Genomic DNA, 18795 nt, shown 5'->3' with positions numbered 1-18795 from the left:
CCCCCTGCCCCACCCTCTGGCATGATTACACATCTCATCTGATCATCTCCTCTCTGAGCTCCAGCAATCAGTCTCAGCAATGGGCTCAGCTTCGTTCCCTTAATGAATTCCAAGCCTTATATGGCACTGAACTTGTCTTCCACTTACTCCACCTTCGCCCATTTCTTAGGTCAGGAATCCTCATCCCAGACTATGGACTCCTCTTCGAGTTTCCAGAATTCCCAATCCACCTGGACCTCTCTCTCTTAGCTTCTGTTCAATGATCAAGGCTCAACTTTATTCACCATGTATTAGGAATCTGCTGTGGTGTGTTATTCAGGGCCTGACATGCAACAGAAAACAACACTCCACAACAATAAATAAAGAATAATAGAAAAATAATGTTAGAAGTAAGGCTACGGAATAAAATGTGCATAAATACATATGTATTTGCATTATACAAAGTGGTTTAATGCAGTAACTGAGCTCATAGTTAGAGGTGAGTCAATGATGCTAGGTAATCAAAATCAAAATACATCTATTATCAAAGTGTGGGTATGATATATGGCCTTGAGATTCCTCTCCTGACAGACAGCCACAAAACAAAGAAACCTAAAGGAACCCTTTAAAAAAAAGACGGCCATACAGCCAGTGTGCAGAGCAAAGAATAAATTGTTCAAGCAATAAAAGTTAGCAAACAGCATTCCGAACTGAAGTTCACGCAGGTGAGTCACAACCATGAAGCCAGTCACAGCTGATCCAGGAACCTGTCAGTTACAGGCCACTGCCTCATTTCAGCACAGGGACGAGTAAACTTCACGAGCTGTGAGCTGGACACTGGCCCATCTCTCATCAACCTTTTCAATCCAGCCCAGCGCTTAAATCAGCCAAACCATGGTTTGTTCCTTGCTCTCAAATCCAGGCCCTGCCAGTTTGATATGCTCTCCTTGATTTGGCCTGTACCTGACCTTTCTAATCTGGCCTGGTGCTTAAACTGGCCAAACAGCAGCTTTAGATGCAGAAGAGGGAGTATCTGTGGGAGTTAGAATCAAATTTGTCAGGGTAATATGTTGCTTATAGTAAACCTGTGGAAGATGCCCAGCAGACTAAATGGATCCAGGATCACTGGTGGATCTCAGGCATAAACTGACAGTTTTGAATTTTAAAGAAAGGAAGAGCATCCCATCAAATGTTATCAGACTCTGTACGAGTCCAGAATGCTGCAGTCTGCCCTGCTAATGACCTGCTGGCCCTCAATCTTGCTATTTGATTTTGGGTAACATTGCTGGGGGCCACAGAGTTGGAGAAGAATGGCAATTGTAAGTAACAGGCAAGGGGGAGGCTCAGGATTGCCCCTACAGAATGAAAACAAGGTGCTCCACAAAGCACATCACAGTCTGCATTTCAATATCGAACGTTACCACACAGTACAGGCCCTTTGGCCTTAGGGTAGTTAAGAAAGCTTATGGGGTGTTAGCTTTCATAAGTCGAGGGATAGAGTTTAAGAGTCGTGATGTAATGATGCAGCTCTATAAAACTCTGGTTAGGCCACACTTGGAGTACTGTGTCCAGTTCTGGTCACCTCACTATAGGAAGGATGTGGAAGCATTGGAAAGGGTACAGAGGAGATTTACCAGGATGCTACCTGGTTTAGAGAGTATGCATTATGATCAGAGATTAAGGGAGCTAGGGCTTTACTCTTTGGAGAGAAGGAGGATGAGGGGAGACATGATAGAGGTGTACAAGATAATAAGAGGAATAGATAGAGTGAACAGCCAGCGCCTCTTCCCCAGGGCACCACTGCTCAATACAAGAGGACATGGCTTTAAGGTAAGGGGTGGGAAATTCAAGGGGGATGTTAGAGGAAGGTTTTTTACTCAGCGAGTGGTTGGTGCGTAGAATGCACTGCCCGAGTCAGTGGTGGAGGCAGATACACTAGTGAAATTTAAGAGACTACTAGACAGGTATATGGAGGAATTTAAGGTGGGGGGGTTATATCGGAAGCAGGGTTTGAGGATCGGCACAACATTGTGGGCCGAAGGGCCTGTACTGTGCTGTACTATTCTATGTTCTATGTTAACCTACTCTAAGATTAATCTAACCCTTTCCTCCTACATAGTCCTCCAATCTTCTACCATCCACACGTCTATCTAAGTGTTTCAGCCCTGGCTTGGTAAAGCAACCAGTGTAATCAAAGACTCCACCCACCCAAAGTCATTCTGTCCCTTCTCCCATAGGCAAATAGATACAGAAGTCTGAAAGTGCATACTAACAGGCTCAAGGACAGCTTCTACCCACTGTTACTAGACCACTGAATGGTCCCGTAGTACGATAAGATGGAGTCTCAGCCTCACAGTCTACTTCACTTTCACCTGGCACCTTATTGTCTGTCTTCACTGCACTTTCTCTGTAATTGTCACACTGCATTCTGCATTTTGCCACTGTTTTCCCTTGTACTACATCAATGCCCTATGTTAACCAAATTATCTGAATGGATGGCGTACAAAACAAAGCTTTTTCACTGTACTTTGTGACAACAATAAATCAACTTTACCAATTTATACTGGAGGTCAGGCAGCATCAATGTAGGGGAATAAACAGTCCACGCTTTGGGCTGAGACCCCTCATCAGGACTGGGAAAAAAAGAGGGAAGAAGCCGGAATGGGCATTATTCTGCAGCGTCGCTTATGCTTACCAATTTATTATTGATTTGTTTTATTTTATTTCATTGATACAGTGCAGAATAGGTCTACTTGGCCCTTTGAGCTGCCCAGTCCAGCAACCCCGACAACCCTCCGTTCAACCCTAACCTAATCACAGTACAATTCACAATGACTAATTAACCTACTAACTGGTTCATCTTGAGACAGTGGGAAGAACCCAGAGAAAACTCGCATTCCATGGGGAGAATCTACAACCTCCTTACAGAGGATGCTGGGATCTCCGATGCCCTCAGCTGTAATAGTTTCACAGTAACTAGTACATCTTGAGACAGTGGGAGGAACTCGGAAGAAACTCACATTCCACAAAGAGAATGAAGGGGCTCATTCCTTTCCAAAGTTGCTGCCTGACCTGCTGAGTTCCTCCAACATTTTGTGTATGTTGCTCTGAATTTCCAGAATCTCTTGTTTTTTTTTTGACTGTATCTCCTCTCCTCCTGCTGCTTGCAAGGACTCTATCTTCACTACCCGGACTGTTTGTCTGATTGTTCTGACGAGACGTCCCACACAGGTACCTCTGAAATGTCTTCTTTCCTGAATTATGGCTTCCCCAGACCTGTGGTGAACAAAGGACTCTTTCTGTATCTCATCAGTTTTTGTTCTCACCTCATCAGCTCCTGCACAGAACAAGAAGAGAATTCCCCTGGTCCTCACACTCCACCGCACCAGCCGTCACATTCAATATGTCTCCACAAACACTACAGGCTCTAGCAGGATTCCACCAAAGGCACAGCAGTAATCCTACTTTCTTAGAAATTTGAGTAGATTTGGTATGTCACCTAAAACTTGGATGTACAATTGAGTGCATCTTGACTGCTTGCATCACAGCCAGGTATCGAAATAACAATGCCCAGGAATGGAAGACTATGGCGAATTCAGTCCAGTCCATCACAGGCAAAGCCCTCCCGATCATGGAGCACAGTTACATGGAATGCTGCCACAAAAAGGGAGCATCCGTCATCAATGATTCCCACCATCCAAGTCATGCTCTTTGCTTGTTACTACCACTGGGCAGCAGCTACAGGGTACCTAGGCCCCACACCACCAGGTCCAGCAACAATTATTACTCTCCAGCCATCAGGTTCCTGAACCAGGGTGCATAACTCACCTCAGCTCAACTCTGAAGTGACTTCACAACCTACAGGCTCTCTATAACTCAGGTTCTCAGTATTACTTATTTGTTTTTTATTTGAACAATTTGTCTTCTTTTGCCATTGGTTGTTTGTTAGTTTTGGCTTATGTATAGTTTTTCATAAATCACATTATTTTTTTTATTTTCCTGTAAATGCCTTGAAGAAATTTAATCTCATATGTGCACTTTGATAATACATTTAATTTTGAATTTGACAACCATACAGATGCTTTCCCTTCCCTTTCAGCAGTTCAAAGGGCCAGGGTTAGGGTTAAAAGTTAAGATTCACAACTCTCTGGTCCACTCTTCTGTTACCACCAACAATTTCCCATCAGACAGCGCTTCCCCATGCAGCTGTAGGAGGTGATACATCTTTACCTTCGCCTCTTCCCTTCCAGATGAAGCAACTTTTTATGTTCTCTAACCCTCTTCCACTGCGTGCAGTGTTCATAAGGTGGCTTCCTCTTTATTGGAGAAACTGAAGATCAAGGGCCATGAGGTCTATAAAAGTCTGTTGGTCTTCTTTAGTTGGGGGAATTGAGATCAAGAGCCACGAGGTCAAAGTGCAGCTCTGATTAGACCAGACAGAGTATAGTGTTCAGTTCTGGTTCCCTGTAGGAAGGATGTGAAAAACTTTAGAGAGGGTGCATGGACGATGTGCCAGGATGCTCTCTGGATTAGAGACTGTGTCTTAAGAGGGAAAGTTTGATGGAGCTAGGTGCTTTCTTTTTGGATCAAAGGAGGATGAGAGGCAATTTCAGGGAGGTGCACAAGATGATGAGGCATACATTGAGAGAATAACCAGAGACTTTTTTCTCCAGGGCTGAAAGACTTAGATAGATGTGTGGATGATAGAAAATTGGAGGACTATATAGGAGGAAAGGGTTAGATTAATCTTAGAGTAGGTTAAAGGCCAAAGGGCCTGTACTGTGTGGTAACGTTCGATATTGAAATGCAGACTGTGAGGTGCTTTGTGGAGCACCTTGTTTTCATTCTGTAGGGGCAATCCTGAGCCTCCCCCTTGCCTGTTACTTACAATTGCCATTCCTCTCCAACTCTGTGGCCCCCAGCAATGCTACCCAATATCAAACAGCAAGATTGAGGGCCAGCAGGTCATTAGCAGGACAGACTGCAGCATTCTGGACTTGTACAGAGTCTGATAACATTTGATGGGATGCTCTTCCTTTCTTTAAAATTCAAAACTGTCAGTTTCTGCCTGAGATCTACCTGTGATTCTGGATCCATTTAGTCTGCTGGGCATCTTCCACAGGTTTACTATAAGCAACATATTACCCCGACAAATTTGATTCTAACTCCCACAGATGCTGCCTTTCCTGCATCTAGCCCTCCACCTCCTTCTCTGATGTAAAAATCAAACCTGTCTTTTCTTTTCTACAGCTCAGAATCTCAGACCTGAAACATGAACTGTTTTTCTTTCCACAGATACTACCTGACCCATTTTCGTGATTTTCTGTTTTCTTTTATTTCACATGATATTAGTCATAGTCATAGTCATACTTTATTGATCCCAAGGGACATTTGGTTTCGTTAAAGTTGCACCAACCAAGAACAGAGTATAAATATAGCAATATAAAACCATAAATAACTAAATAATATGTAAATTATGCCAGGAAATAAGTCCAGGACCAGCCTGTTGGCTCAGAGTGTCTGACCCTCCAAGGGAGGAGTTGTAAAGTTTGATGGCCACAGGCAGGAATGACTTCCTATGACACTCAGTGTTGTATCTCGGTGGAATGAGTCTCTGGCTGAATGTACTCCTGTGCCCAACCAGTACATTATGTAGTGGATGGGAGACATTGTCCAAGATGGCATGCAACTTGGACAGCATCCTCTTTTCAGACACCACCATCAGAGTGTCCAGTTCCATCCCCACAACATCACTGGCCAGAGTTCCCAATGGAGAACTCATCTTAATGGTAAAGTCAATGGGACAAGATGACTTTTGGGCCCTGGTTAAAGGGGGGAGGTAGCTTACTCTGTGTCTAATGTTCACAGTTTGTGAAGCCATGTGGTTGGATTGACTGAGTCATAGAGTCATAGAGCACTACAGCACAGAAATAGGCTATTTGGCCCATCTAGCCTATGTTGAACTATTATTCTGCCTAGTCCCATTGATCTACACCTCTATCATATCCCCCCATCCACGTACTTATCCAAATTTCTCTTAAATGTTGAAATCAAGTCCACATCTACCACGTTTATTGGCAGCTCATTCCACACTTTTACTACCCTCTGACGGAAGGAGGTCCCCCCCCTCCATGTGTCCTTTAAATATTTCACCTTTAACCTATGACTTCTGGTTCTAGTCTCACTCAAACACAATAGAAAATACCTGCTTGCATTTATCCTATCTTCAACCCTCATGATTTTGCATACCTCTATCAAATCTTCCCCCCACCCCCAATTCTCTATTTCTCTCCATGGAACAAAGTTCTAACCTAATTAATCCTTCCCTATAACTCGGGCTCTCAAATCCTGGAACCATCGTTGTAAATCTTCTCCACACTCTTTCAACCTTATTGATATCCTGAAGTAGGTAGGTGTCCGGAAATGCACATAAAACTCCAGATTAAGCCTTTCCTCTCTACTCTGTTCCTGGCCCCTAAGATTGGCCATAAGAGTTTAGATCACCAGCAGGACATGACCATTACCTGTACCCAGCACTGATGGCTTATGAACAGCTGTTAGAACTTTGGCTGTAACATTTCTGTTATTTCAGAATCAGGTTTAAAATCACTGGCAGATGTTGTGAAATTCATACACCCATGACTATGCGGCATGGCACAGTTCAAATGCCATCTTTAAGTTTGCTGATGATACAACCACTGCTGGCCGAATTTCAGATGGTGATGAGAGGGTGTACAGGAGCGAGATAGAACATAGAAAATAGAAAACCTACAGCACAATACAGGCCCTTTGGCCCACAAAGCTATGCTGAACATGTCCTACCACACCGCCAGCCTCTGCCAGCACATAATGCTCCGAAGCTTCTGCCATCTCCAATGGGATCCCACCACCAAACACATCTTTCCCTTCCCTCCCCCCATTTTCTGCTTTCTGCAGGGATCGCTCCCTATGCAACCCCCTTGTCCATTCATCCCTTCTCACTGTCCTTGCAAGCAGAACAAGTGCTACACCTGCCCCTATACCACCTCTCTCACTACCATTCAGGACTCTAAACAGTCCTTCCAGGTGAGGCGACATTTCATCCGTGAGTCTGTTGGGGTCATTTACAGTGTTCAGTGCTCTCGGGGTTGCCTCCTGTATATCGGTGAGACCTGACATACAGTGGAAGTCAGAAGTTTATATACACCTTAGCCAAGTAAAGCGGTGGAGGACATTCAATGGGCGGAATGGCCCAATTCTGCTCTTATATCTTATGGTCTCATTAGGTCTGCCTGTTTGATAATGTAAGTATTTAATCAGCCAGCCATGTGGCAGCAATTCAAAACATAAAAACATGTAGGCATGATCAAGAGATTCAGTTGTTGTTCAGGCCCAACATCAGAATGGGATAGAAATTTGACCTGTGGCTTCAACTGTGAAATGATTGTTGGTACTAGATGGGGCAGTTTGAGTATCTCAGAAACTGCTGATCTCCTGGAAATTTCACGCACAACAGTCTCTGGAGTTTACTGAGAATGGTGCAATAAACCAAAAAAAACCCAGCGAGTGGCAGTTCGGTAGGTGAAAATACCTTGTTAATGGGAGAGGTCAGAGGAGAATGGCCAGACTGGTTCAAGCTGACTGGAAGGCGACAGTAACTCAAATATTCACGTGTTACAACAGTGGTGTGCAGAACAGCATCCCTGAACGCACGTCACATCGGTTATTGAAGTGGATAGGCTACAGCAGCAGGAGACCATGAACATACATTCAGTGGCCATTTTTAGTTATAGGAGGTAGCTAATACAGTGGCCATTGAGTGTAAAGGGAAATTCATTGGCAAACCAGATTGATAAATAATACATAACTCACAAGCTTCATAATGCCTTTGACATTTCAATTGATTAAAAAATCATAATAAGTGAATTTTTGTCACACCTTCAACTAATTGAAATCACTGAAATTATACTGTGGTGTACTTTACTGATCATTTTATTAACAAAGTACGTTGTGTGAAAAATTAATTAGAGACTTTTTCAATAAGCACAGTATCAAGGATTTAATTTTGAGGCATATATTAATTTTAAAATCACACACGTTGCTGGTTTCTCTTCGTTTGGAGGATTTCCAATTACCTTTGTTTGATATTTGTGGTCTTGTGATTCAAAACCAGAATAGATCCAATCCATTTGCATGAATACTGCACTCAATGAGACATTTTAGATCCAATGATCACCTTTAGCCTTTTATAACTAGGAAGGTGACTCTGGTAAAGTATCACCTGTGATCTTGGTGAATGGTAGACCAGAGTCATAGGCTGAATAACCTGCTTGCTGGATATTTAAAAATGCAAACAGGAGGAATTCTGCAGATGCTGGAAATTCAAGCAACACACATCAAAGTTGCTGGTGAACGACAGTCCTGACGAAGGGTCTCGGTCTGAAACGTCGACTGTACCGCTTCCTAGAGATGCTGCTTGGCCTGCTGCGTTCACCAGCAACTTTGATGTGTGTTGCTGGATAGTTCTCAGGTTCAGCATTTTAACACTGTAATACAACCAATAGCCACTAGAGGGGAGTAAAGCCCAATTTATACTTCTGCGTCAAATGTACGCCGTAGGACGCCGTAGGGTGATGTGCACCTCCACAAAAATGTAACTCACGTGTCACGACGACGCAGACTGCAACAATTGTGATTGGTCTGCTTGGTAGCATCGCATTTCCGGTTGCTTTTCTCCGCCATGTCTGTACACTGATGCGAAATAAACGGTTGGAGACGATGAACCAAATCGTCAAATCTACTTGCCGAAATACGAAAACATTTGAAATGTGTTTCCTCATCCATATCTCTCACGAAGAACTCAGTGGCATAGAAACCCCACCGCCAACTAGCGTTTTGGTGGTGAATAGCAGAGCAATGCAGACACAACTATGCATGCTCGCTACGGCGTAGGGGTTCACACAAGTATAAATCAGGCCTACGGCATAGCCGGTACGCACAAGTATAAATCAGGCCTTAAGGCAGTGCAGACCACAGTGTGACTGATTTATTTTACGGGATTGTAGATCACCATTTCCTTTAATCCTGCGGTTTAAGTTTCTCATATTTGAGGCAGAAGGCAACTGTCAAACCTAGAACACAGAACAATGGGCGCTGTAGTCACGCAACGCTATTACAGCTTGGATGTCGGAGTTCAGAGTTCAAATCCGGCGCAGGCTATAAGATGCTTGTGTGTTCTCCCTGTGAACCATGTGGGTTTCCTCCGGGTGCTCTGGCTTCCTGCTACGTTCCTAAGACATCCCGATTAGTAGGTTAATTGGTCATTGTAAATTATCCTGTGATTAGTGCAGTGTTAAATATATAGGTGGGTTGCTGTGTGTAGCTCATTCAGCCAAAAGGGCCTATTCCATGTTGTATTTCAAAATAAATAACATCGAACGGTACATGCTCTTCAGCCCACTATGTTGTGCTGAACTTTTAACCTACTCTAAGATCAATCTAACTGTTTCCTCCTACACAGACCTCCATTTTTCTCTCATCCACGTGACTAAGTTTCTCAAATGACCATAATGTCCCTGCCTTTACCACCATCCCTAGCAGTGCATTCCATGCACCCACCACTCTGTAAAAACATGCCTCTGACATCCCTTCATACTTTCCTCTAATCGTCTTAAAGTCATGCCCCCGATATTAGCCAGAGAAAATAATTCTAATTGTCCACTGTGCCTCTTTTTGTCTTATACACTTCTATCGTCACCACTTTTGCTCCAAAGAGAAATGGCCTAGCTCACTCAACTTCAGAACCATGATTTAACCAAAAGAAAAGTTAACTGAAACACTTGGAACCAGAGGCAAATCTCTTTGGCAACAACTATGCAGGCAGGGTCCAGCAGCACAATGTTTAAACAGATGGCCAGTGACAGACAGCCATCAGGTTTTACATGAGGAAGAGCAACTTGATGCGTTGTGCAAGGACCAAGAAGAAACTGAAAATCAAATACCAAAAATCTGAAGCAAAACAGAAAGTTCTAGAAATATCAGGAATCAATTAATGTTTTGATGATGAGTACTAGATCTGAAATGTATGCGGCCTGACTACTGAGCATTTTGAGCATTTTCTCTTTTATCTCTAACAAAGAGCAGACTCAGCCAGACATTCTTCAAGTTCTGCAAGAATACACCGACAGACAATTCTTTGGAGCTAATTGACTTTTTCTTTGAGAGAACATTGCTGCAAAATTCTGTTTTCCAGGATGTCCAAGGCCGACATATTCCATACACGTCGTCTGCTTGCTTTGCACCTCAGTGTGAATGGAGTGAACTAGGTAGGGCTGGATGGCAGGGGAGCTGGCACTCCTAGCTGGGGTGGGTGGGAGGTGGGGGGTAGTGTTGAAAAGTAGGGATGACAGCAGCAGTTGGAAGGGCTGAGCATTAGCACCTTGAGGGTTGTGCTGTGGCAATCAAAAGGTGTGGTGTTCAGTTTGGGAACTGTATTGTTACCTTCTGGATGATAAGTAGTCCAACTGTACAAGAAAAACTGTCTAGAACATAGAAAACCTGCAGCACAATACAGGCCCTTCGGCCCACAATACTGTACTGAACATGTCCTTACCTTAAAACTACCTAGGCTCACCCATAGCCCGCTACTTTCCTAAGCTCCATGTACCCATCCAGGAGTCTCTTAAAAGACCCTATCATACCTGTCTCCACCAACGTCGCCGGCAGCCCATTCCATGCTCTCACCACTCTCTGCGTAAAAAACTTACCCCTGACATCTCCTCTGTACCTGCTTCCAAGGACTTCAAAACTGCACCCTCTCATGCTAGCCAATTCAGCCCTGGGGAAAAGCCTCTGACTTTCCACACGATCAATGCCTCTCATTGAAGTAACTATGAATTACAGCTGTGGAAACTCCAAGCAGAGGTGTACTAGATAATAAAAGGCATAGATTGAGTGGATAGCCAGAGACGTTTTCTCAATGCAGACATGGCTAATACCAGGGGACATAATTTTAAAGCGGTTGGAAGAAAGTAAAGGGGGGGAATGTCATTGGCAAGTTCTTCACATAGAGACTGGTGGGTACATGGTATGTGCTGCCATGTGTGGTGATAGAGGCAGATACATTGGGGCCATTTAGGAAACTCAGAGAGGCACATGGCTGATAGAGAAATAGAAGCCTATGTGGGATGGAAGGGTTAGAGTGATCTTCGAGTAGGTTAAAAGGTTAGCACAACATTGTGGGCTGAAGGGCCTGTACTGTGCTGTAATGTTCTTTGACAGGACTTTAGATTGCATTGTTGTGTGCTATATCTGGAAAAAATAACTCCTAATGAATGAATCATAAATTACAATTTATGACCATAAATGCAGGAAGCATAAATATTGGGACTGCATTCAGAGGTAACCGAACTTGTCAGTCAAACTCAAGAAAGTTTGTTCGGTACAGACCGGCTATCTGAAAAACAATGGCATACAGTAACAACCAGCTACGTGGGGATCTGTGAGTGAACTAGCTTCAGTGGATTGTTGAAATAGTAGGAATATTAACAGCATTTCTAGAAGGTCAGATACACAAACCTGAACAGCATTAATTGGTTATGAGATCCTATTCACCTGCCTTGTTGTAAATTACATGCTCAGATCACTATGAGGGACAGGAAGGCTGGGAAGACGTGATTCTAGAGATATCTTGTTTTGATTGAAGTTTGTGAGAAAAACCCACAGTTGAAAGGGTTAATGTATGAGGAGTGTTTGATAGCTTTGGGCCTATACTTGCTGGAGTTTAGAAGAATGGGGAAGAGGAGTCCATTGAACCCTACTGGACTGGAAATCGAATTGGGATGGGTTTATTATTGTGTATATACTAAGATACAGTGAAACATTTGTCTTGCAAACTGTTCATACAGATCAGGTCATTACACAGTGCATTGAGATAGTACAAGTTAGAACAATAATAGAACGCAGAGAACAGTGCAGGTAAACAATAAGGTGCAAGATCGTAACAATATTAACAAGGAGCAGCAGCTTAGGAGAGACCATGGCACATAACGGCAACTCCTTGGCATGCATCTTTGAAACAGCTCTATTTCCACCTTTAATATCTCTATTTTCCCCTTTCAGGCTTCTTTTGAAGACCCTGACCTGGAGTTACATGTTGACTTTGGTTCTTTGTGGGTTTCACGACTGACTGTTATTCTTTCTTTTCTTTTTAAATCTTTTTATTATTATTGAAAATCAACAACAGAGAAAAATACATCAAGATAACATATCCATATGTAGAATAAGAGTTAAACTATCAACCAGGCTGAACAGTATATCAATAATAATCAAAAAACAGTGTTAAAGCTTTTTTTTAAAATGGAAAAAAGGAAGAAAGAAAAAAGAACCCCTACTAACTAAAACAGGAAAAAAAAACCCTAATAACTAAAAAAAGGGAAAAGAAAACATTTGGAGCACAACCCTGGAGCTATGCGCCATACAAGCTTCCATAAAAAAAGACATCAAACCGCCAACCAAATCCATATACCCAAGCATCAGAAAAGGACCATCTTTCTTAACTCAAGTCAAATGATAATAACAGGCAAAAGAACCCCAGCTTTTCTCGAAGTCAAATCTAGGATCAAGAGTTCGACTTCTAATTTTTTCCAAACTAAGACATAACATCACCTGAGAGAACCACTGTATCAAAGTGGGAGCAGATGCATCTTTCCTTTTCAATAAAATAGCCCTTCTGGCCAATAATGTGACAAATGCAATGACGTATTGGTCAGATATTCAATATGCCAAGGAGATTAGCTTGCCTTTGGAATTCTGGGATCTCATAGCTCTGGAGATGGGTGAACCAAAGATTGGTGCCTCTGCAGGAATGCGGTGTGTCGTGGGAGATGGAAGATCGAAAGCAGCGAGCTGGCTGTGTGCCCAGAGACCCGAGTTCTTTGGGTACAGAGCTCAGAAAAAGTGATGCAACAGATTTTTAACATCGTAAATCATCGAGTTGTTGTTATGTATCCCCTTTCGCTGTGAAATGGAGACATCTCTTTTTCCCTTATTAGGGAGAGAGAGTGCCTGTGGTATGTCGAATTACCGGGTGAACGAGTAGTCTTTGGGGTACTGCGTCTTTATGCATGCTTTGCTGCATGCTTGAGTGCTCGGTGGGGGAGGGGCGGGCACCAATGCTTTTTTGATGGTGGGGGAGGGGGGATCATTGCTTCACTGCTGCTTACGCATGGGAGGGGGAGCTGGAGGGACTTTGGGGTTCTAATATTTAATTGTCATTCTTTAGGGGCACTCCTCTGTTTTCGCGAATGGTTGCGAAGAAAAAGTATTTCAGGATGTGTATTGTATACACTTCTCTGACGTTAAATGTACCTTTGAAACCTTTGATATTGTGCGGTCAAGACTCCATCTTACTATACTAGGGAATCACATACCAGTAAGTAGGAATAAGAGATGAGGCTACTCTGAGTGAGATTTGAAAAAGAGGCATTCACAGGCTTCTGGTGCAGCTCTGGCAGCCCTATCAGATCGGGAATGAGAGAGAAGGCAACTCATAGGTCCATAAGTGAGATTTTGAAAAGGAGCATTTGCAGGCCTTTGCCATTTCTCTGGCAGCCCAATCAAATCAGAATTCATTAGCAAGGGCAAGGGAGAATAAGCAAGTGGAGAGCCCATTGTGTGAGTGTCCAGGCGTCGCCTCATCAGACTTGGGCAAGGCAAGTTTCTTCTTCATTCCTTCCCTGTTACTACAGAGATAGTGCATTGAGGATGGCTCCGGGGCAGGCTTGTGGGGATCCTGGGAGACTTCCAGCCTCCCGGATAACCACATGAGCATGAGGTGCAGCCCCTCAGAGAACATGCTAAGGAACCAACTCGATAAGCTTCAGCTCATGTGGGAAACTGAGGAGCTGATAGATGAGAGCTACAGGGAGGTAGTTGCGGGAGGCAGAGCTCATGTGGGAAACTGAGGAGCTGACAGATGAGAGCTACAGGGAGGTAGTTGCAGGAGGGCAGCTGCCTGGGTGATTGTCAGAAGAGGGAAAGGAAACGGGCAGATGAATGCGTGGCTGAGAAACTGCTGCAGGGGGCAGGGTTTCAGATTTCTGGACCATTGGGATCTCTTCTGTGTAAGGTACTGTACTGATGACACCAGAACCCAAATGGAACCATTATCTTTGCAGGCAGCTTTCCTAGAACTGTCGAGGGATGTTTAAGCTGATTTGTCAGGGGGATGGGAGCCAAGTGATAGGGTTGAGGATGGGATGGGCAGTTTGTATACAAGCAGAAACAGTGTGTAGTGAGACAGTCAGGAAGGACAGATGTAGAGTCATTGTGGGTAGAGTTAAGGAACTGCGAGGGTGAAAAGACCATGATGGGAGTTATATACAGGGTTTTGAACAGTAGTGAGGGTATGGGCTGCAAATTACAATAGGAGATAGAAAATGCACATCAAAAAAGCAATGTTATGATAGTCAAAATGGATTTCAATATGAGGGCAGATTGGGAAAATCCAGTTGATTTTGGATCCCGAGAGAGAGAATTTGTAGAATGTCTATGAGATTGCTTTTTGGAGCAGCTTGTGGTGGAGTCAACTAGGGGATTGGCTATTCCGCATTGGATGTTGAGTACTGAACTGGATTTGATTAGGGACCCTAAGGTAAAGGAACCCTTAGGAGCCAGTGATCATAATATGATAGAATAAATCCTGCAATTTGAGAGGGAGAATCTAAAGCCAGATGTATCAGAATTGCCGTGGAGTAAAGGGGATTACAGAAACAAGAGAGAGGAGCTGGCCAAACTTGAAGATGTTAGAGTCAATGATTAAGGATGAGGTCTCGGGGTACTTGGAGGCCCATGATAAAATAGGCTTGAGTCAGCATGGTTTCCTCAAGGGAAAATATCCCCTGAAAAATCTGTTGGAATTAATTGAAGGAAAAACAACCAGGATAGACAAAGGAGAATGGGTTGATGTGGACTTAGATTTGCAGAAGGCCTTTAACAAGGCACCACACATGAAGCAGCTTAACAAGCTATGAACCTGTGGTATTATAAGAAAGATTTTAGCGTGGATAAAGCAGTGGCTGATTGGCAGGAGGCAAAGTGTGGGAATAAAGAAAGCCTTTTCTGGTTGACTGCCAGTGACTATTGGTGTTCCATGGGGGTTTGTGTTGGGACCACTTCTCTTTACGTTATATGTCAATGACTTGGATAACAAAATTGATGGTTTTGTGACCAGATTGGCAGACAATATGAAGACAGGTGGAGGGGCAGGTAGTGTTGAGGAAGCAGGGGTGCTACAGAAGGACAGATTAGGAGACTGGGCAAAGAACTGGCAGATGGAATACAGTGTCAGGAAGTGTATGTTCATGCAGGTTGGTAGAAGAAATGAAGGGGTTGACTATTTTCTAAATAGAGAGAAAATACAAAAATCTGAGATGCAAAGGGATTTGGGAGTCCTTGTCTTGGATTCCCTAAAGGTTAATTTGCAGGTTGAGTCAATGGTGAGGAAGGCAAATGTGATGTTAGTATTCATTTGGAGAAGACTAGGATATAAAAGTACGGATGTAATGTTGAGGCTTTATAAAGCACTGGTAAAGTCTCACTTGGAGTATTGTGTGCAGGTTTTGGCCCCTTATCCTAGAAAGGATGTACTGACATTGGAGAGATTTCAAAGGACGTTTATGAAAATGATTCTGGGATTAAAAGGATTGTCATATGAAGAGTGTTTGATAGCTCTGGGCCTGTATGCACTGGAACTCAGAAGAATGAGAGGTGACCTCATTGAAACCTATTGTATATTGAAAGGCCTTGATAGAGTGGATGTGGAGAGGTTTCGAGGTTTCCTATGGTGGTGGAGAATCCAAGACCAGAGGTCACAGCCTCAAAGTGGGGGCGGGGGCATCCTATTAGAACGGAGTTGAGGAGGAATTTCTTTAGCCAGAGAGTGATGAATCTACGGAATTTGTTGCAACAGGCGGCTATCGAGGCCAGGTCATTGGCTATATTTAAGGCAGAGGTTGATAGATTCTTTATTAGTCAGGGCATGAAGGGATACAGGGAGAAGCCAGGAGATTGACACAGTGGAGAGAACTTTCACTCTGGGCATTGGGTCAGCTCAGTCTGTCTCTATGTGCTTTCTGGTCCATAGGAAGTTCATCCTATGACACTGGGCAGAACAAACTACAACTGAAGTTTCAAATTGGGCGAGGGGGAGTGGGAGACTGAACTTATACTTCCCTTTTTACACAGATTTTTTAGAACTGTAATACAGCCATCAGTGATATTCTGACATGCTATGAGGTGATAGTTTCAGCTTTATGAAGTTATTGATTTTGATAATTCTTGTTGCTACCCATTCAAAAGTGGTCTCCATCCTACACCTCCTTCAAAGCTGCATTATCTCTTCCATCCCCCAATGGATTGAGCAAGACAAAGCCCTTTAAATGAGACGAGCTAGAATGTAAGCAACACACATCAAATTTACTGGTGAACGCAGCAGGCCAGGCAGCATCTCTAGGAAGAGGTACAGTCGACGTTTCGGGCCGAGACCCTTCGTCAGGACTAACTAAAAGAACTAGCTCTTCTTTCAATTAGTCCTGACGAAGGGTCTCGGCCCGAAATGTCGACTGTACCTCTTCCTATAGATGCTGCCTGGCCTGCTGCATTCACCAGCAACGTTGATGTGTGTTGCTTGAATTTCCAGCATCTGCAGAATTCCTCGTGCTTGCAAGCTAGAATGTAGTTTCTTTTAGGATGTTTAACAGCTCAGAACTTGGTGATGGCTCACCTGTATCACCTGGGCTCAGTGCAAACTAGAGATGAGAACCGTTGACTGACCTTTCAGATTAGTTTCTCAGATTTTGATGGATTACAGATTAAATTGATCCACAAATCCTTTATTGGGTTCTGCTTTCATCCTAAAATGCAATTGAACTGTTGTAGGCCTGTGTATAACTCGAGATGTAACTGGACACATTGGGAAGTATAATCAGTATAGGAACGTTTCTGCAACTTACACTTATTTTCGTTGCCTCCTTTGTGGGTTCCTCATGAGCCGCAGTTTTCATCTGTTAACAGAGAAGAAATAGAAGATTACATAGAATATTGGGGACTTGGTGGAGGTGGTGGGGGAGGGAGAGAGAGTGAGGAGGAGGGAGAAAGGGAGGGAGAGGGGGTAGGGGAGGAGGGGAGGGAGAAAGGGAGGGAGAGGGGGTAGGGGAGGAGGGGAGGGAGAAAGGGAGGGAGAGGGGGTAGGGGAGGAGGGGAGGGAGAAAGGGAGGGAGAGGGGGTAGGGGAGGAGGGGAGGGAGAAAGGGAGGGAGAGGGGGTGGGGAGGAGGGGAGGGAGAAAGGGAGGGAGAGAGGGTAGGGGAGGATGGGAGGGAGAAAGGGAGGGAGAGGGGGTAGGGGAGGATGGGAGGGAGAAAGGGATGGAGAGGGGGTAGGGGAGGATGGGAGGGAGAAAGGGAGGGAGAGGGGGTAGGGGAGGAGGGGAGGGAGAAAGGGAGGGAGAGGGGGTAGGGGAGGAGGGGAGGGAGAAAGGGAGGGAGAGGGGGTAGGGGAGGAGGGGAGAAAGGGAGGGAGAGGGGGTAGGGGAGGAGGGGAGGGAGAAAGGGGGGAGAGGGGGTAGGGGAGGAGGGGAGGGAGAAAGGGGGGGAGAGGGGGTAGGGGAGGAGGGGAGGGAGAAAGGGAGGGAGAGGGGAGGGAGGAAGGGAAGGGTGAATAGGGGAGAGAAGGAGAAACAGCGCGGGGAGAAGAGGAAAAGGAAAGGAGCTTGGGTGTGTTGAGGAAGTGGAGAGGAGAGGTGAGGGAGGGGAGAGAGGGAAGGGTGGAGATGAGAGGGAGAGGGAGAGAGTGGGGTTGGGGGTGAGGGAGATGGGAAGAAAGGGAGAGAGGTGGAGAGGGAGAAGTGGGGACCGTGGTTAGGGTAAAGGGCCTGTGTCTGTGTGTGTTGCTCCATCTCTTTGTGGCTCAAAGACTTTGAATGATATTGTTTGCTTACATAGTCAAAGAATGCTTTCATCTTTATTTTCCACACTTCAACATGCAAAAGGAACAACAGTTTGCTGCTTTCTACAAATAGCGATACATCCTCGGTAATTTCTCAGGGAAGTACATGTTTGGCACAGCTTTGTGGGCCAAAGGGCCTGTATTGTGCTGTAGGTTTTCTATGTTTCTATCCAGAAATTGAGAAGGTGTGCAAAAGGGTGAGAGAAAGGCTTAAGCAGTTTATCGTTGTGATCCATTGTGGTGGAGATATTTTCATGTACCCGGCGCAATAATTCAAACCGATCGCAGCAACAACAATAATACCTTTAGACTTCAAGGGAAATGCCTGAAATAAAGGCCACCTAAAGGGATTATGCAATTCCCTTCCCACCTGATGAGACCTGGCCCTTGGAGGTTTAATAACTCCCCTATTACTGGCTATAACAGACCCAAACTAAAATCCTTCCTCTTGTGTCAAACGGCTCATTAATTAAAGCCAAGGTGTCAGTCAGACCACAGTTGAAGCATTGTGGGCAGTTTTGGACCCATTATCTAAAAGATGTGCTAGTATTGGAGAGTGTTCCGAGGATATTCATGACAATGATCCCAGGAGTGAAAGGGTTAATGTGTGAGACCCATTTGATGGCTCTGGGACTGTGCTTGCCGGGGTTTCGGAGAATGGGGGAGGGATCTCGTCGAAACCTCTCACAAAGACTTAGTGGACATGGAGAGGATATTTACAATAGTGGGTGAGTTTAGGACCAGAGGGCACAGCCTCAATAGAAGAGTGTCCCTTTAACATGGAGATGAGGAGGAATTTCTTTAGCCAAACGGTGGTAAATCTGTGGTATTCA

The 18795-nt window shown here is 44.4% G+C and overlaps 1 protein-coding gene across 1 annotated transcript in view; it reads right to left on the bottom strand.

Annotated features, from left to right (window-relative positions):
- LOC140207443 (V-set and transmembrane domain-containing protein 2-like protein) overlaps positions 1 to 18795 on the bottom strand; it is a 153287-nt gene that overhangs the window by 13458 nt on the left and 121034 nt on the right. Inside the window, exon 3 of the mRNA XM_072275968.1 lies at positions 16971 to 17021. Coding sequence (XP_072132069.1) covers positions 16971 to 17021 — 51 coding nt within the window. The remainder of the gene's footprint in view (positions 1 to 16970; positions 17022 to 18795) is intronic.

The sequence above is a fragment of the Mobula birostris genome, chromosome 2 (assembly GCF_030028105.1).
Source record: "Mobula birostris isolate sMobBir1 chromosome 2, sMobBir1.hap1, whole genome shotgun sequence".
Taxonomy (NCBI): domain Eukaryota; kingdom Metazoa; phylum Chordata; class Chondrichthyes; order Myliobatiformes; family Myliobatidae; genus Mobula; species Mobula birostris.
This window is presented reverse-complemented; position numbering and strand designations above follow the sequence as displayed.